General features: G+C 33.3%; 1 protein-coding gene across 1 annotated transcript in view; it reads left to right on the top strand.

Moving 5' to 3' along the window:
• CFAP47 (cilia and flagella associated protein 47) overlaps positions 1 to 13,703 on the top strand; it is a gene marked incomplete at both ends in the record, with an annotated part of 298,007 nt that overhangs the window by 205,894 nt on the left and 78,410 nt on the right. Inside the window, 2 exon segments of the mRNA XM_084289693.1 lie at positions 5,756 to 5,867; positions 12,100 to 12,204. Of these exon segments, the coding sequence (XP_084145819.1) occupies positions 5,756 to 5,867; positions 12,100 to 12,204 (217 nt within the window).

Below are 13,703 nucleotides of genomic sequence, written 5' to 3'. Positions count from 1 at the left end.
TGGTCACCTGTTTGAATGCATCATGGGAAATATATTGAAGAGTATATCAAAAAAGACAGAATAGTGCTGTATATGTACTATACTAGTTTGCAGATAATTTTCATACGTAGAATCATGGAAGCATTTAGGTTGGATAAGACCCTTAAGATCATCGAGTTCTACCATCATGTAACACTACCAACTAAACCAAGTCCCTAAGCACCACATCCACGTCTGTTAAATGCCTCCAGAGATGGCAACTCCACCCTGGGCAGTGTGTTCCAATGCATAATCACTCTCTTTGTTAAAAAATTCTTCCTGACATCTAATCTAAACCTCCCCTGATGCAACTTGAGGCCATTTCCTCTCATCCTATCAGTTGTCACCTGAAAAAAGAGAATGACACCCACCTCACTATAACCTCCATTCAGGTAAAGAGTGATGAGGTATACACATAAATAGGTGAAATTCTCCTTGCAGAACAACTGAAATGGAATTACAGCCTATATTTTGACTTCCTGTGAATTCTCTATGTAGATATCACTTAGAAAATAGTGCAGAATGTAATCATAAATATAAGTAAATACAGAGTTCTGTAAGTTTGTTTAATTTTCTTTCCTCTTTCTGAAAAAGGAGTATACCCAACAGTCCTGCCTTACAAATGCTTGTATACCAGTTCTTAATTTCTTTTAAACACTAGAGAAAAGGCAAATTAACACAATTTCTGTCCTGCAGATCCAGGGGATGGAGCACTGCAAATGTTAAGAAAATAGGCTACTCCTTGGAGCACACACAGAAATAAACTCAATTCATGTTTTTCTTAAACAACATTTCATCTTTCATTTTGATAACATCATTTGCAGTGCTGGCTTTCAAGACAAACATCAAAACTTTTGGGATATGACTTTCAAGAATGCCAGAATTTCAGTAGTGCTCTTCCATCTATTATCTCTGCTTAGCAGTAAGTTCTCTGGACACACTGATCTCCTGAATGTTACATTCTTCTGTATATCTTATCTTGACTGAATCTATAAGTGTACATTACTGATGGAGCTAAAAATGTTCTGAGAGACTACAACATGATTTTTTACCTGATTACATTTTTGTAGGTGGATATATAAGATGAATGAAATCAGAAAATGACTGCATGTCATGTATTTTAATAACTTTCTGTATTTCAGGGATTTTAAGTCTTTTAAAAATGTTATTATTATTATTATTTTCCATGAAGATGATGAACTATAGAAATTTCAGCTTTCATTTATTTTACTATTCATATATGATACAAAGACCAGAATTAGCTGGCAATGCCTTTTTTATTATGTTTTTACCAGAAAATCAGTAGGGCTATCCATCTTTTTTTTTTTTTTTTTTTTGTTTGAGTAAAAAAACATGATTATTCATTACTATGTAGGCTGGAACCATTAGGAATTAAAATTAATAATTTATAACCTTCTCATTCTCTTTGTCTTTCATAATTTTCTTTAGCATGCACTATGAACTCCATGCACATGTGGTATGGCCAAGAATGGCAAGTCATCCTTTCCTACTGCAAAAAGAATGTATGTTGGAGTTTGTAGGCTTCATTAACTAAAACACTTGCATGTCAAAAAAGTCATCTAAAATTCATCTAAATTTCATGCTTTATTGTTTCAAAGGATATTTCTTTTCAGTTTACAAGTAGACACATTGTAAATCCTATGTAAATTAACTAATCTACATTTGCCCTGGGCAGATGGCAGTGGAAGAGCAAAAAAGTTCTTCTTGGTTTAATTATTAAAAACAGCAGCAATAGCAGTAATGTATAAAAGCACATTAACAGTTATCTTTTCACATATGCTTTTACATGTATATCATAAAACAATAAAACAAAATTGGCAACCTTTTTCTGTTTCCATCATCTGACACATTCCTGGTTTCATAATTTTTCAGGGTTTTGGTTGAGTTAATTCTTTCAATGATCTTTTTTTTTCTTTCTTTTTTTTTTTTTTTTTTCAGAAATTCATTTTTGTTGTGTCATCAGCATATTGTCTTTTCCCAAAAAGCAAAATATCGGACAATGGCATTTGACGATGGCATTGATGTTACAGTCAAATTATTGTGATTTGCTTTATTGTCTGAAAAGATAATAAATAGTAAATTGTGAGCTGATGAGATTATCCAAGTAAATTGGCTGCATTAGTATATGTTGAATATATAAAAGTAATTCATGTAGAAGTCAAGCTTGGAAGTAGACTTGGTACAAAATAAACTAGATCTTTACATATTGTCTGCTTAATAAAGGTACCCATTTGTTTTGATTTGGATGGGTGTACTTCCTTGGCGTTTTCCTAGAGACATGGATTGTGGACTGTAAATGTCATAAAATGCCTGAAATCCTACTGGTTCATGGAGATTTCTTCTTCTTTAAGAGACTTAACTTCTACCACCTTTTGCCTGAATACTGAAGAGGCATTATCCTATTCAAATATCCTCCTAATAATATATATATTTTTTTCTTTATGTGCTCACTGTATTTTTTTTTGCTATCAATCTGAAAAAATAAAGAATAAGTGTCCATTAAAACATCACTTGGAACTGGATTAGGAGCAAAGATCTGTGACTCTTAGTATCAATTTCTAAACAATTCTTGAAGAAAGGAAAAATTCTAGCAGTTTATCTTTTAGGTTTCCTTCAGATACCCTAACATTCTGGATTTATTGCATTCAGATCTGCTTTTTGTTTCTGTCAGGTTAGATTTAGCATGTTCTTTAGCATACGCCTTTGAGCAGGGAAGACTTCTGCTTGATATTCTCCGTCTTCATTTATTCATCCTGTTATAGACTCCAAAGTGTAGTCATTGAAGATGACAGTCAGTTGAATGATATTCACAGTGGTCATGACTTTACTGTATTATGCAACAACTTTTTCTTAGCATACCCAGTGTAGTCACCATGTGGGGTGGCATAGGTTCTTAATCAGTTTTTATCTGTTGAAGAACCTCTACCAGTCAAATAGCTGCTTACTGAAGTTTCAGATATTCCAAGATGGCTTTCCTTTTGGCAAATGAAATATTATTTATAAAGTAGACCAGACCAAAAAAAAAAAAAAAAAAAAAAAAAGGCTAGAGGTGGTAATTAAAAGGAAAAAAAAAAGGAAATAACAAGTGAATCTGAAGTTTTTGTGTGACATTTTCCTGGTATTTTTGTACACTCTGCTGTTGCAATCTCTAATATATTGATAGCGTTATACCAAAACAAATCTGCCACTTACCTGCTGAGGATTCATATCTTAAAGTTGTCAAGAACACCATGGGCAGCAATGCATTACTGCTTATATTGAAAGGAGGCCACCTGCACACAACAAGTTTTAGGGCCTGAAGTTACATTTATAAAGCTTGACTGAAATGCCTTCTCTTTTTAATGCTGCTTCTTATATTTCTTCCCTGACTAATTTGGCTATGATTATTTATTCCAGAGGATAAATACGTGGAGCAGTCTGGCAGTTGACCTGTAATAGCTTTGACTAGAGAGAATGTCCATTAGGTAGATAAATTACTGCAAAACCAACATATGTATCTCATTTTTCACATTTTTCTTATTTACTGTTTTCACCTTCAATCTCTTTTCCATGTTCCTTGGTGTTATAACCAGAATGTGATTTATGGTCAAATATCTTTTTTTTAAAGGCAAATAAAGGAAACTTTGGGAATTTTATGACTTGCATCCTATTGAAAGTATCTTGTGTTTGTTTATTCTTTAATTGGTAGTAGGGTGATGGTTGGACCAGATGATCTTGGAAGTCTTTTCCAACCCTAATGATACTATGATTCTACGATTCTAAGAATAGAATTAGAAAATAAAGCAATGCCTGTAAGATAGAATGCCAGCTGGTTTAAAGCATAACATTAACACAATAAGCATACTGCAATATTTGTTTTGGGGTAGCCACAAAATTCAAACATACAAACCTCATAAAACACATATTCTACATGTATAAATTCACTGGCAAGAGCTCTAGCCACATAGCTCAAGTCCCAGAAAGCAAAAACAGAGACTATGAGAATTAAGAACCACCCAGTGTAGAAGATAAGGTTCTAGACCACCTAAGGAACCTGAAGTCCATGGGACCTGATGAGATGCATCTGCAGGTCTTGAGGGAACGGGTGAAGTTGCTAAGACGCTGTCCATCATATCTGAGAAGTTGTGGCAGTCCAGTGAAGTTCCCACTGACTGGAAGAGGACAAACATAAACCTATTTCTCAAAAATGAGATCCCATGTGGGGTACTACATTCAGCTCTGGGGTCCCCAGCAAAAGAAGGGCATGGACCTGTTGGAGTCAGTCCAGAGGAGGGCCACAAAAATGATCAAAGGGCTGGAGCACCTCTCCTGTGAAGAGAGTCTGAGAGAATTGGGGTTGTTTAATCTGGAGAAGAGAGGCTCCAGGGAGACGTTATTGCAGCCTTCCAGTACCTACAAGGGGCCTACAGGAAATCTGGGGAGGGATGCTCCACTAGGGAGTGCAGTGACAGTACAAGGTTTTAAACTAAAACAGGGTAGATTTAGATTATATACATGGAAGAAATTCTTCACTCAAAAGGTGGTGAGACACTGAAATAGGTTGCCCAGAGAAGCTGTGGATGCCCCATTCCTGGAGGTGTTCAAGACCAGATTGGATGAGGCCCTGAACAACCTGATCATCCCTGTCCATGGCAGGGGTGTTTGAACTGGATGATCTTGAAGGTTCCTTCCAACCCAAGCCATTCTATGATTTTATGATTTTATATGTAACTAATTTGTCATTATGCTGAAATGACAATGCAACGGTTCTATGAAATGAGATGGACTTTAAGTTCATGCAGAAGAAAGAGAAGGGAAACAGGTAGCACCTCCATTCAAGTAGCTATTGTGGAATGATAAGTTTGTTTTGAGATCCCAAGTTTAAAATATGACCAAGAATGATGATTGCCTAATGGCAGTAAATCAAAAGCTATTGACAGTACCACTGAATTACAAGCTTCTCCTGTAAGCCATTGCTGACATAAAAAAGAGTTATGGGAGTCATAATTTGATTACTTTTAATTTCTGTCCAAAGCATTTTTATGAAGCAGTCCATGAGTCCACGTATACGCTACGTATTAATAAGACATACAATGATTTAATTTTTTGGAACTTTTTTTTTTTTTTTTTTTTCTGGTAGCCTTGGAACTGTGAATTGTTCATTTGAGTAAAATGTTTTATTCCAAAGTTAGAGCTACAGAAATTAAGTACGAAAGTTATAAATAAATGTGCAAATCTGAGCCTCGGAATAAACGTGAAGCTGTGGTAGTGGAGACAGCGGGATTCATTTCCGCATCTTTCTATCTAAAAGTTAGACATCAAGTTTAAGGTGCTAAATCTAGGTTTCTTCTGTAGTCAGTGAAAAGTGATTCCACATCTTAGTGACTTATATTAGGTTGTGACCAGTATCCCTGAAAATGTTTTTCTCCCAGATGACCGACCATTGAGGGAGCTGGACAGCCCCTTTAACCAACTAACTTTAACTAACTTCCTGGAAACTGAAGTTGAGTGAGGCACAGCCAAATATTGGAATGGTTATTGCTACTAGTTTTTGCTGGTATTAATAACTAATTATATGAAATATATGTCCATACTAGTGGTAAAATACTACTAGTAATAATTTTTATTTTTAAAGGTACTTATTTTTCAAAAGAAGAGAATGAGTGATTTATAATAGAATTCAGTGGAAGAAAATATATAATCAGTAATAGTAATTGTATACATGTATTTTTTGCAGATGGGTTCGTCTACACATTCCTCTCTTTAATCCTACACATGAAACTTTGGAATTAGAAATTGCTAACAGCAATCCTAGCAATTTTTCAACTGAGACTGATCGAAAACATCCTGTAAGTAGACTAGAAAAAATATCTGAAAAGATTTTTGTGCTTTCACAAAAGTAATACAAGAAAACTTTTTCTTCAAAATATATTGAATTGTTTATCATACCTTAGATTTAGCATACACATCATAATCTCAAGGGTTAGAGGCGATATAGATAATGTATTCTAGAGATTTTATAGTTTAAGGATGAAGACAATTAAACTTAAAACATTCGAGTTGTATAGATTCTTTTTTTTTTTTTTTTTTTTTTTTTTTTCCCCTGGAATGCTTTGTAGAATGGTTTTGAGGAATACTGCGGTGTCATTTGCAAATAATATCCAAGAGGTATTTGAAAGAGATATTGTAAAAAAATCAACTGTATTATAAGCTTTCCAGGTTTTTAAGAATCAACAGGATAAATATTTAGGTAAGCAGGTAAAATGCTAATGTAAAATAAGACATATAAGAATATCGCATAGCTGTGGTAGTTATAGCCATCTTGCTATCTCTGAATAAGGATTTGATTAGTTTAACCCAGCTTCAAGCAAATATTTGGAATCATTTTATTCTCTAAACTCAGATTTACCCTAAGACTGTTTTCTACTGAGAAAATCTTCAGCCTATAACTATTATGTACATTTTCCTACTCCATTACAAAAGCTCTTCCTTCTTGTTGCTTAACATCTGTTTGCAAGGAATAAGAGGATGGACTGAATAGATAGACTAAATCTTCATATTTTCATTGAGACTGGCTAGAATTCTAGGTGGTAAGGACCCTAAAGCTTGAAAATTAATTATTGACCACTGATTACAGGTTAGTAGGAACCAGTAATTTTACCATGTGTGTGGAAAAACTAAACATAGAAGAAAAAGGACGAGGGACTTTTTTTTTTTTTTTTCCCCCTCAGATGCAGTTTCAGACATCTTTGTCATTTATAAAGAGAATTAGTTAATGGAAGGCTACAGGTTCTGGAGGAGCACAGAGCTATTTTATCTGTGCTCCTCTTCTCAATAGGATGCAACATGTTCATAAACCACTTATCTCCCAGAAAGAAGGAAAGTATAAAGTAATGAGTAATCCAGAAGAAAAATAAAGGTCCTTCAAATAACTCTTTGAATGTTATTAATAATTAATTATATTAAATATATGTCATTTTTATGATGGGGAGATGAGAAAAAGGAGGACAGATGAGTGGAAACTCTTATGAAAGGGAATCTGGGGAACCTCTTACTGAGTATGCATATAGAACCTCTGTGAAAAAGGAAAATGAAGGAACCTGCTTTGGAAGAGAAAGAAATGCAATTACACCTTTTCTAGATGTAAGTATTCTATCTTTAAGGAAGATGATACAGGGAGGACATATACAAGAGCTAGTTTATTTGTGCAAACTAGCATAAGGATCACAGAAATCACAGAAAATTATTGTAATAAGGTCCTGAAATAAAGCTGAGAAGCTAATGGATTGTATGGGAGAAATAGAGTAACACTATAAAGTTGTAATATGTGTATTTTTGGCTTTCATCCTCAAATATAGTAGTATAACTGGACCAAATTTTCTTAAAATGGGTTTTATAGATTACAGCTAAATGTGATCATACATTGAATTGCCCTATATTTTGCATAGAAAATATTACATGATATTGCATTAAAATAAATTTATAAAACGTGAAGTGTTTATTTTACTCCATCTTTTACATCATGCATATTAACACATCTTCATACATTACGTTAAACTTGTCAAGTGATATTACTAATCATTTCATCAATTGGCATTTGAAGTCAGAGCTAAGAAACATAATGGATGAGAACTGTATTAATCAAGTAGGAGTATTATACATGTCACGTTTAGGTCATTTGCACAGAAGTGGATTAGATTTAATTATAGTGACTTTTGATTCTTTCAGATTGCATGTGACCTTGTTCAGGAAATTAAAAAATGATGTCTTCCACATTCAGCTTTCTCAATTTATTACCAGAGATTTACATATCACCAACAACTACATTACATTGTTTGAGAAAAGGCACATACAACAGTAACTATAGTAATTTTCTTTATTTATTTCTTTCATAATAAATAGAATTTTCATATTTATGAAGGTCATATTTAGGATGTTATTCAGTCATAAATATAGTTTATGCATTGAATTCTGAAATGTTGTTTGTGAATTACAGTTCTTCCATTTAAAGAATAGCTTTTGACAACTAGCTCCAAGCAGCTATCTAATATTTATTCTGTGTATCTGTCTTTTTTACCTTGTTTTATTCCATTGCATATCCATGTTTGGAGAGCTATTATGATCTCTTTCACAGTTTTGATGACAAAGGCAGAGGGTGGGCTTTAAATATCTCCTTCCTCCCCTGAATACGTTGCATCCTAGGTTTAGTCCCTCCATACAGCACTGCATCAAACTTCCCAATGATTATTGCTTTTTCTTATGAACTGTAACCTGTGTTTCAGTTATTTATACAAATGCATAAATAGATCATAGTATGTGGATCTTTTTACTTTTGGTCATGTTTCAACTTCTTTGTGATACATGGAAGAAGTTTCCTATCTTAATTATTCAAGTTTCCCTCTTTCTTTAAAGCAAATTTGCTTAATTGTCAACAGAAAAATTCTGAGGCAAAGCTAGTTTCAGGGACCCTCAGTTGAAGCACAGCCATAAAAAGCAAATTGTTAGAAGAATAGATGAAAGATGGGATTTACCAATAGATAATTTGTGAAGAGAATGAGTAATTTTAGAATTTTACATATTCTAAATCAGTACCTTTTAGTGTTTCATATAATTCTCCATATTTATTGTTATGTCATCTATGATGGAGACTGGGCAAACAGGAAATATTTCAAAATGATATCATCAGCTCCTAAGCTATATTAGATGAACCAAATTCAAAAGAAGTGAAGAGAAAATTTTATCTTTTCTAGAATTGTCTAAAATATTAACCATATTTTGATTCATATTTAGCATTTAAACAAATTTGAATACCGTATTTATCACACTTCCATGTGTGTCTCTGCCTTTTTAGTTTCAGCCTGAAACAGAATGCATTACTGAAATACCACAAGGGATTATTTCTATAAATCTGATTCAATTTCAAGTACTGACTTCATTAATAATAGGTTTTCCTGAGGTCCAGATGAATTATGCTCAAATATTCGTGAACTTCTGGGTGCTTAATGAAGTCTAAATGAAATTTGAAAGCTTTTGGTCTCTCGTCAGCTGAATGTAAATTAGAAGCAGCTCCACTAACTTCTTTGTAAATTGATGAATCTGAAAAAAAAAAAAAAAAGGAAAGAAAAGAAAAGAAAAAAAAAGTATCTTTTTAGCAATAGCTTTGCAATTAAAACTTAAAAAGCTTTAAGTGCAATATAGCACCCTGATTGTCTAAAAAAAGTATATATATATATATGTATATATATTATTTTTTTTCCCCCTTCCTGTCAGCTATACTCTGTATAGTTCAGTGAGTGAACTCCCATACATTTGCAGAAAACTTCTTACCTTGTTTCTAATCATTAGCCATTTTGAATTTCTAAAGAAACTGTCATTGAGTTGTTGGTTTTATGGGTTTCTTTCCTAACCGCATCTATCTTCTCTGTCTAGAGGAGAAGGATTCATGTGCATCAACTTACTTTTCTCTATGTATTTATGAATATGTGCAAATCAATTTTACATGGATGTATATTATATTTATGCACACATATTTCTGATGTAACGTAAATGTATAAAGAACTCTTAGAACTGTGAATATCTACATTGCCAAAACCAAACATGCTTTCACTGTAAGTCTTTGGCTTGCTATTTTGCTAATATGACTAACCTAAACCCTTTGCATAAAGTTCTTGAGAATACTGGCTTTTATCCTGATCAGCTATGAAACACAATTTTTATTGAGGAAAAGTAACTTGATAAAGGAGGGCCGGCAGAGAAGAGTGCAGTCTCAAAGTTTCTACATGCAAGCCTTATTAGTTTGTTAGTGACTGGGAGCATTGTTTGGTCGAGCAGAGAATTAACTTTTATATTTAAGGAAAATTCCCTTCCTTTACTGGATTTATAACAGGAATATTGCATGCACAGTTGCTCATTTTTTTCCAGTTCAGTTTCTGTATTTGAACAGTTGCATCTGAGATATTATGAAGAGCACTGATATCAGTTCCCTTTCACAGGAGTATCTTAGCAGACACTTGTTTGTGTAAACAAAACAAAAGTCCGGGGATGGGATAATTTCAGCATATTTGATTGGATGAATGTTTCAAAGTATGGCCTTCTTTAAACATGTTAACACTAGTACATGTATGTTGTTAACGTTATTTCTCAATTCTATATTTTAAATCAATTTACCCTGTATTTCTGTATTTTTTAGTAGAAAGTTCCTTTTTTTTTTTTTTAGTCCATCTGTTCATTTGAAATCAAATTGCTTTCTTGATACAGTAAGACATTATGCTGTGTAATATAAAACAATTTTTTGAAACACCTATAACATAAAAAATAAAGATCTTTTCTGCTTTCAAAGCACGTAGTCTGCTGGATGATCATAACTCCAATGTGTTGATTATTTAGATTCATTTTGGCAGTGCATTTTCTTTATAATGATAATATGTCAAATAATGCATATTGAAAATGGAATTTCAGTCTGTTTTCATCTTTATATATTTATTAATCCAAATAATACACATCTCTTAGTGAAATTACAGTTTAAAAATTACAGTATTAACTTAATCATGTATTGTTATTCTGTGACAACCTGTCATTACCTTGTTCTTTAATTTTGTTCAAAAGTATTTGGGAAAGGGTACTCATTAGTGTTCTTTCTCCTTTTATAATTCTGCATTTGATAAATATGGCTGGTTAGGTGAGGCAAAAAGGTCTTTGGATATTGAGCAGGCACAGAAACTGACTGCAAAATGAGCTGTTCAGGATCCTTTCAGATGATGAGCAGCTAACTGAACCCTGGGCCCCACTCCCTTCCTTTGGCGGGGCAGACGGGAACAGGGATGGTTTGTAGGAGGTGTCTTTCCTTTCCAGACTGTTATTTTGGGTAATACAAAAGACTTGCAAAGGTGACAGGGAGAGGATGGTGGAAACTGGTGGCAATGCATTTTCAAATTATCACCCACCTACAGGATGTATGAGATTTTATGATTTGTGGGTGAGGCTGAGCTCCCTGTATGGGAAGTGCAGGTTCTGTGACAGTGGAGTGGGATTGGGCTCAAAGTAGTGAACATCATATTCTCTGTGAGATGCATGAACTTACAGTTCCAGAAATGCTCATTTTCATGCAGTGGAAGATGTAAAATTATGGCAAAAAGACATATTTATATATACATTACTCCTTCTCCTACTCTTGCTCTCCAAAATATTTAATGTCTTCAAACTAAAAATCCATTATAATTTGTTATTTTAAAACAGATAAATTATTTAAAAGCATGTTCTTCCAAAGAAAAAAATAACAATTTGACCTTTATTAATTGTTAGTTATATTCATTTTATAAAACACAGCCAGTGTCCATAATTCCAATCACTCATCTTTTATATCATCTTACACATAAACATTTAAACATATGTATGATATTAAAAGCCCAGTAGTTTTTGTGTTTTTTTTTTTTTTAATGTTGTTACAAAAAATAAGCACAGAAATTGTGAATTCGTCAACATATAAATTATTCACAAGTCTGTTCTTTCACTGCTTATCTAGTTCATCAAAATATCTATGACTTCGCTGTAGTCAGCTACTTTGCTTTTCCATGTGTAACTGGGAGTCAAGTAGTGTACTTCAGAAGAGAAAACCAGGAACATCATTTACAATGTTAGTTTAGATAAAGGTAAGAGGAAAAAAGGCAAAGCACTAGTTTATTAAACTTGCCATGTATTTGACCTATAAGACAGTTTGGTTTTGTAGGTCATAGTAATAACCTTTTAGCATCATCAGTATGCTCAGACACCAAAGCCATCTTCAACTGGTATTTGTGAGAGCTGCTGCCCCTGTCCTTGGAGCAATCAGTAACACCAGCTCTGCAGTTTCTAGGAAAAAGACAAACGTGAAGTGACTTCTACAAAGATTGTTTACTGCAGTACACTTGCTGCCTTAGCAGCCAATGGATGTTGAGAGTAGAGAACATATCAGATGGAACAGATTAATTACATAAACATCAACACTGTCGATACAGAGCACAACAGAAACTGACTCAAAAAAAAAAAAAATAAAATCGTTTTTCCACCTACTCTTTCCTTTGCATCTTTCTTGCATTTTTACAGGTGATTGTTGCACCTCATTCCACCACTGAAGTACCCGTGCAATTCTGTCCATCTGCCCTTGGAAAAGGAAATCACAAGGCATCGATAACCTTCAAATGTTCACAGGTATGGTACTATATTTACTGTCCACAGTACATGTAGGATTGGATAATGTTTTTAATAGGCATATAAGGGTTTCAGGATAAAGGTCAAGTTGAAATTTAATTGCTGGATACATAATTAAAGAGCAAATGTAAATATGTTCTATTTGCTATTTTAATATTGAGGACTAGGAGTTAGAATATGTAATAAATACCTTTAGTTTTCTTAGTAATCAGACAGTTCTAGTGTTTTTAATGCCATAACACTAGCATTTCTTAGCATTGTCTCCTCTGAAGTTTAATTTCTTGACGTTTTTCCAAAATTTTGAATTGTTTCATCCTGATCTGAACTTTGAAAGGTTGTATACTTGAAAAAGTTACTTCTTCAGTTCAGTTAAAAATGGTTTTTACTTTGAGATTTTAGAATAGTTGACTTTTTTTTTATTTGTCTTTGAATTTTCCCAATTTTTAATGAAGAACACCTAAATGAACAATAAAATCATCAATGTGACCTACTAGCTGACTGAAAATTGCATCTGGAAACAAAAGGAAAACTGATATGATGTAAATGTCATTATTCACACAAGCTCTGGTTGAGTGAATTATTTCCTTTCCATGCAGTTTCCTCTCTTTATTCTTCTTGGTCACTCAGATACATTAATAGATTACTGACCTGTGAATTATTCCAATTGAGGGCTACCAGAAGTTTTCAGTAGTGTTTTAAGTAGCACTGCAAAAATAAATATTATTTTATGTGAAGAAAAGAAATAGTGAGGGAATTAATGTAGCAATTTCTTTCACGTTACAGTATTTCTAAAAGACAGATTATTTGTAGGTAGTGTTAGAACAGCAGTTATTTTCGGGATATCTCCTCTTAAATACTTAATAAGTATAAAAACAAGATGCCAGCAATTGCCATGTGAATAGTGTATGCCCCACAGCAGTTCAAGAGGACAGAATGCCATTGTCTTGTCTGAATAATAATAATGATACATAGAAGTTGAATCTCTATATTAAAAAATAATAATTCTTCACCAAATACAGAATCAATGAAACACTCAAATAATTCATTTAAAAATTTCAGGAACAAATTGAGCCCTATCACCTGAATTTTGTCATTCTGTGCACGTCCTTTCAAATAATTGCAAATCCCATTTTCTTATCTTCAGTGAAATTCATTTAGTATTGCATCCTTCTAGTTGCTTCATCCAGACCCATTTAACCTTTTCAATATATTGGTATAACCTTTGTAATTTTGAGTGCTCTTTTTATGCCTGAGTCTTTTGAATTTTGTACATTTCCATTCATTTTTTACTGCTACAGTCCTACTAATTTCATCCCAGACTACTTTTGCTTGCTAATTGTTATACTGGTAACTGTCAGTGAATATTTGCAAAGGTATAACTGACATTATTAATGAAGACTTAAATAATGTTTCTTGTCAATGATGGATCAAACAATTTTTTATCTACAAAATACCCCAATATCAATCTCTTTCTCTTGATTTCTCTGATTAAATATGTC

The sequence above is a fragment of the Netta rufina genome (genome assembly GCF_964035555.1).
Source record: "Netta rufina genome assembly, chromosome: 1".
Lineage (NCBI taxonomy): Eukaryota > Metazoa > Chordata > Aves > Anseriformes > Anatidae > Netta > Netta rufina.
This window is presented reverse-complemented; position numbering and strand designations above follow the sequence as displayed.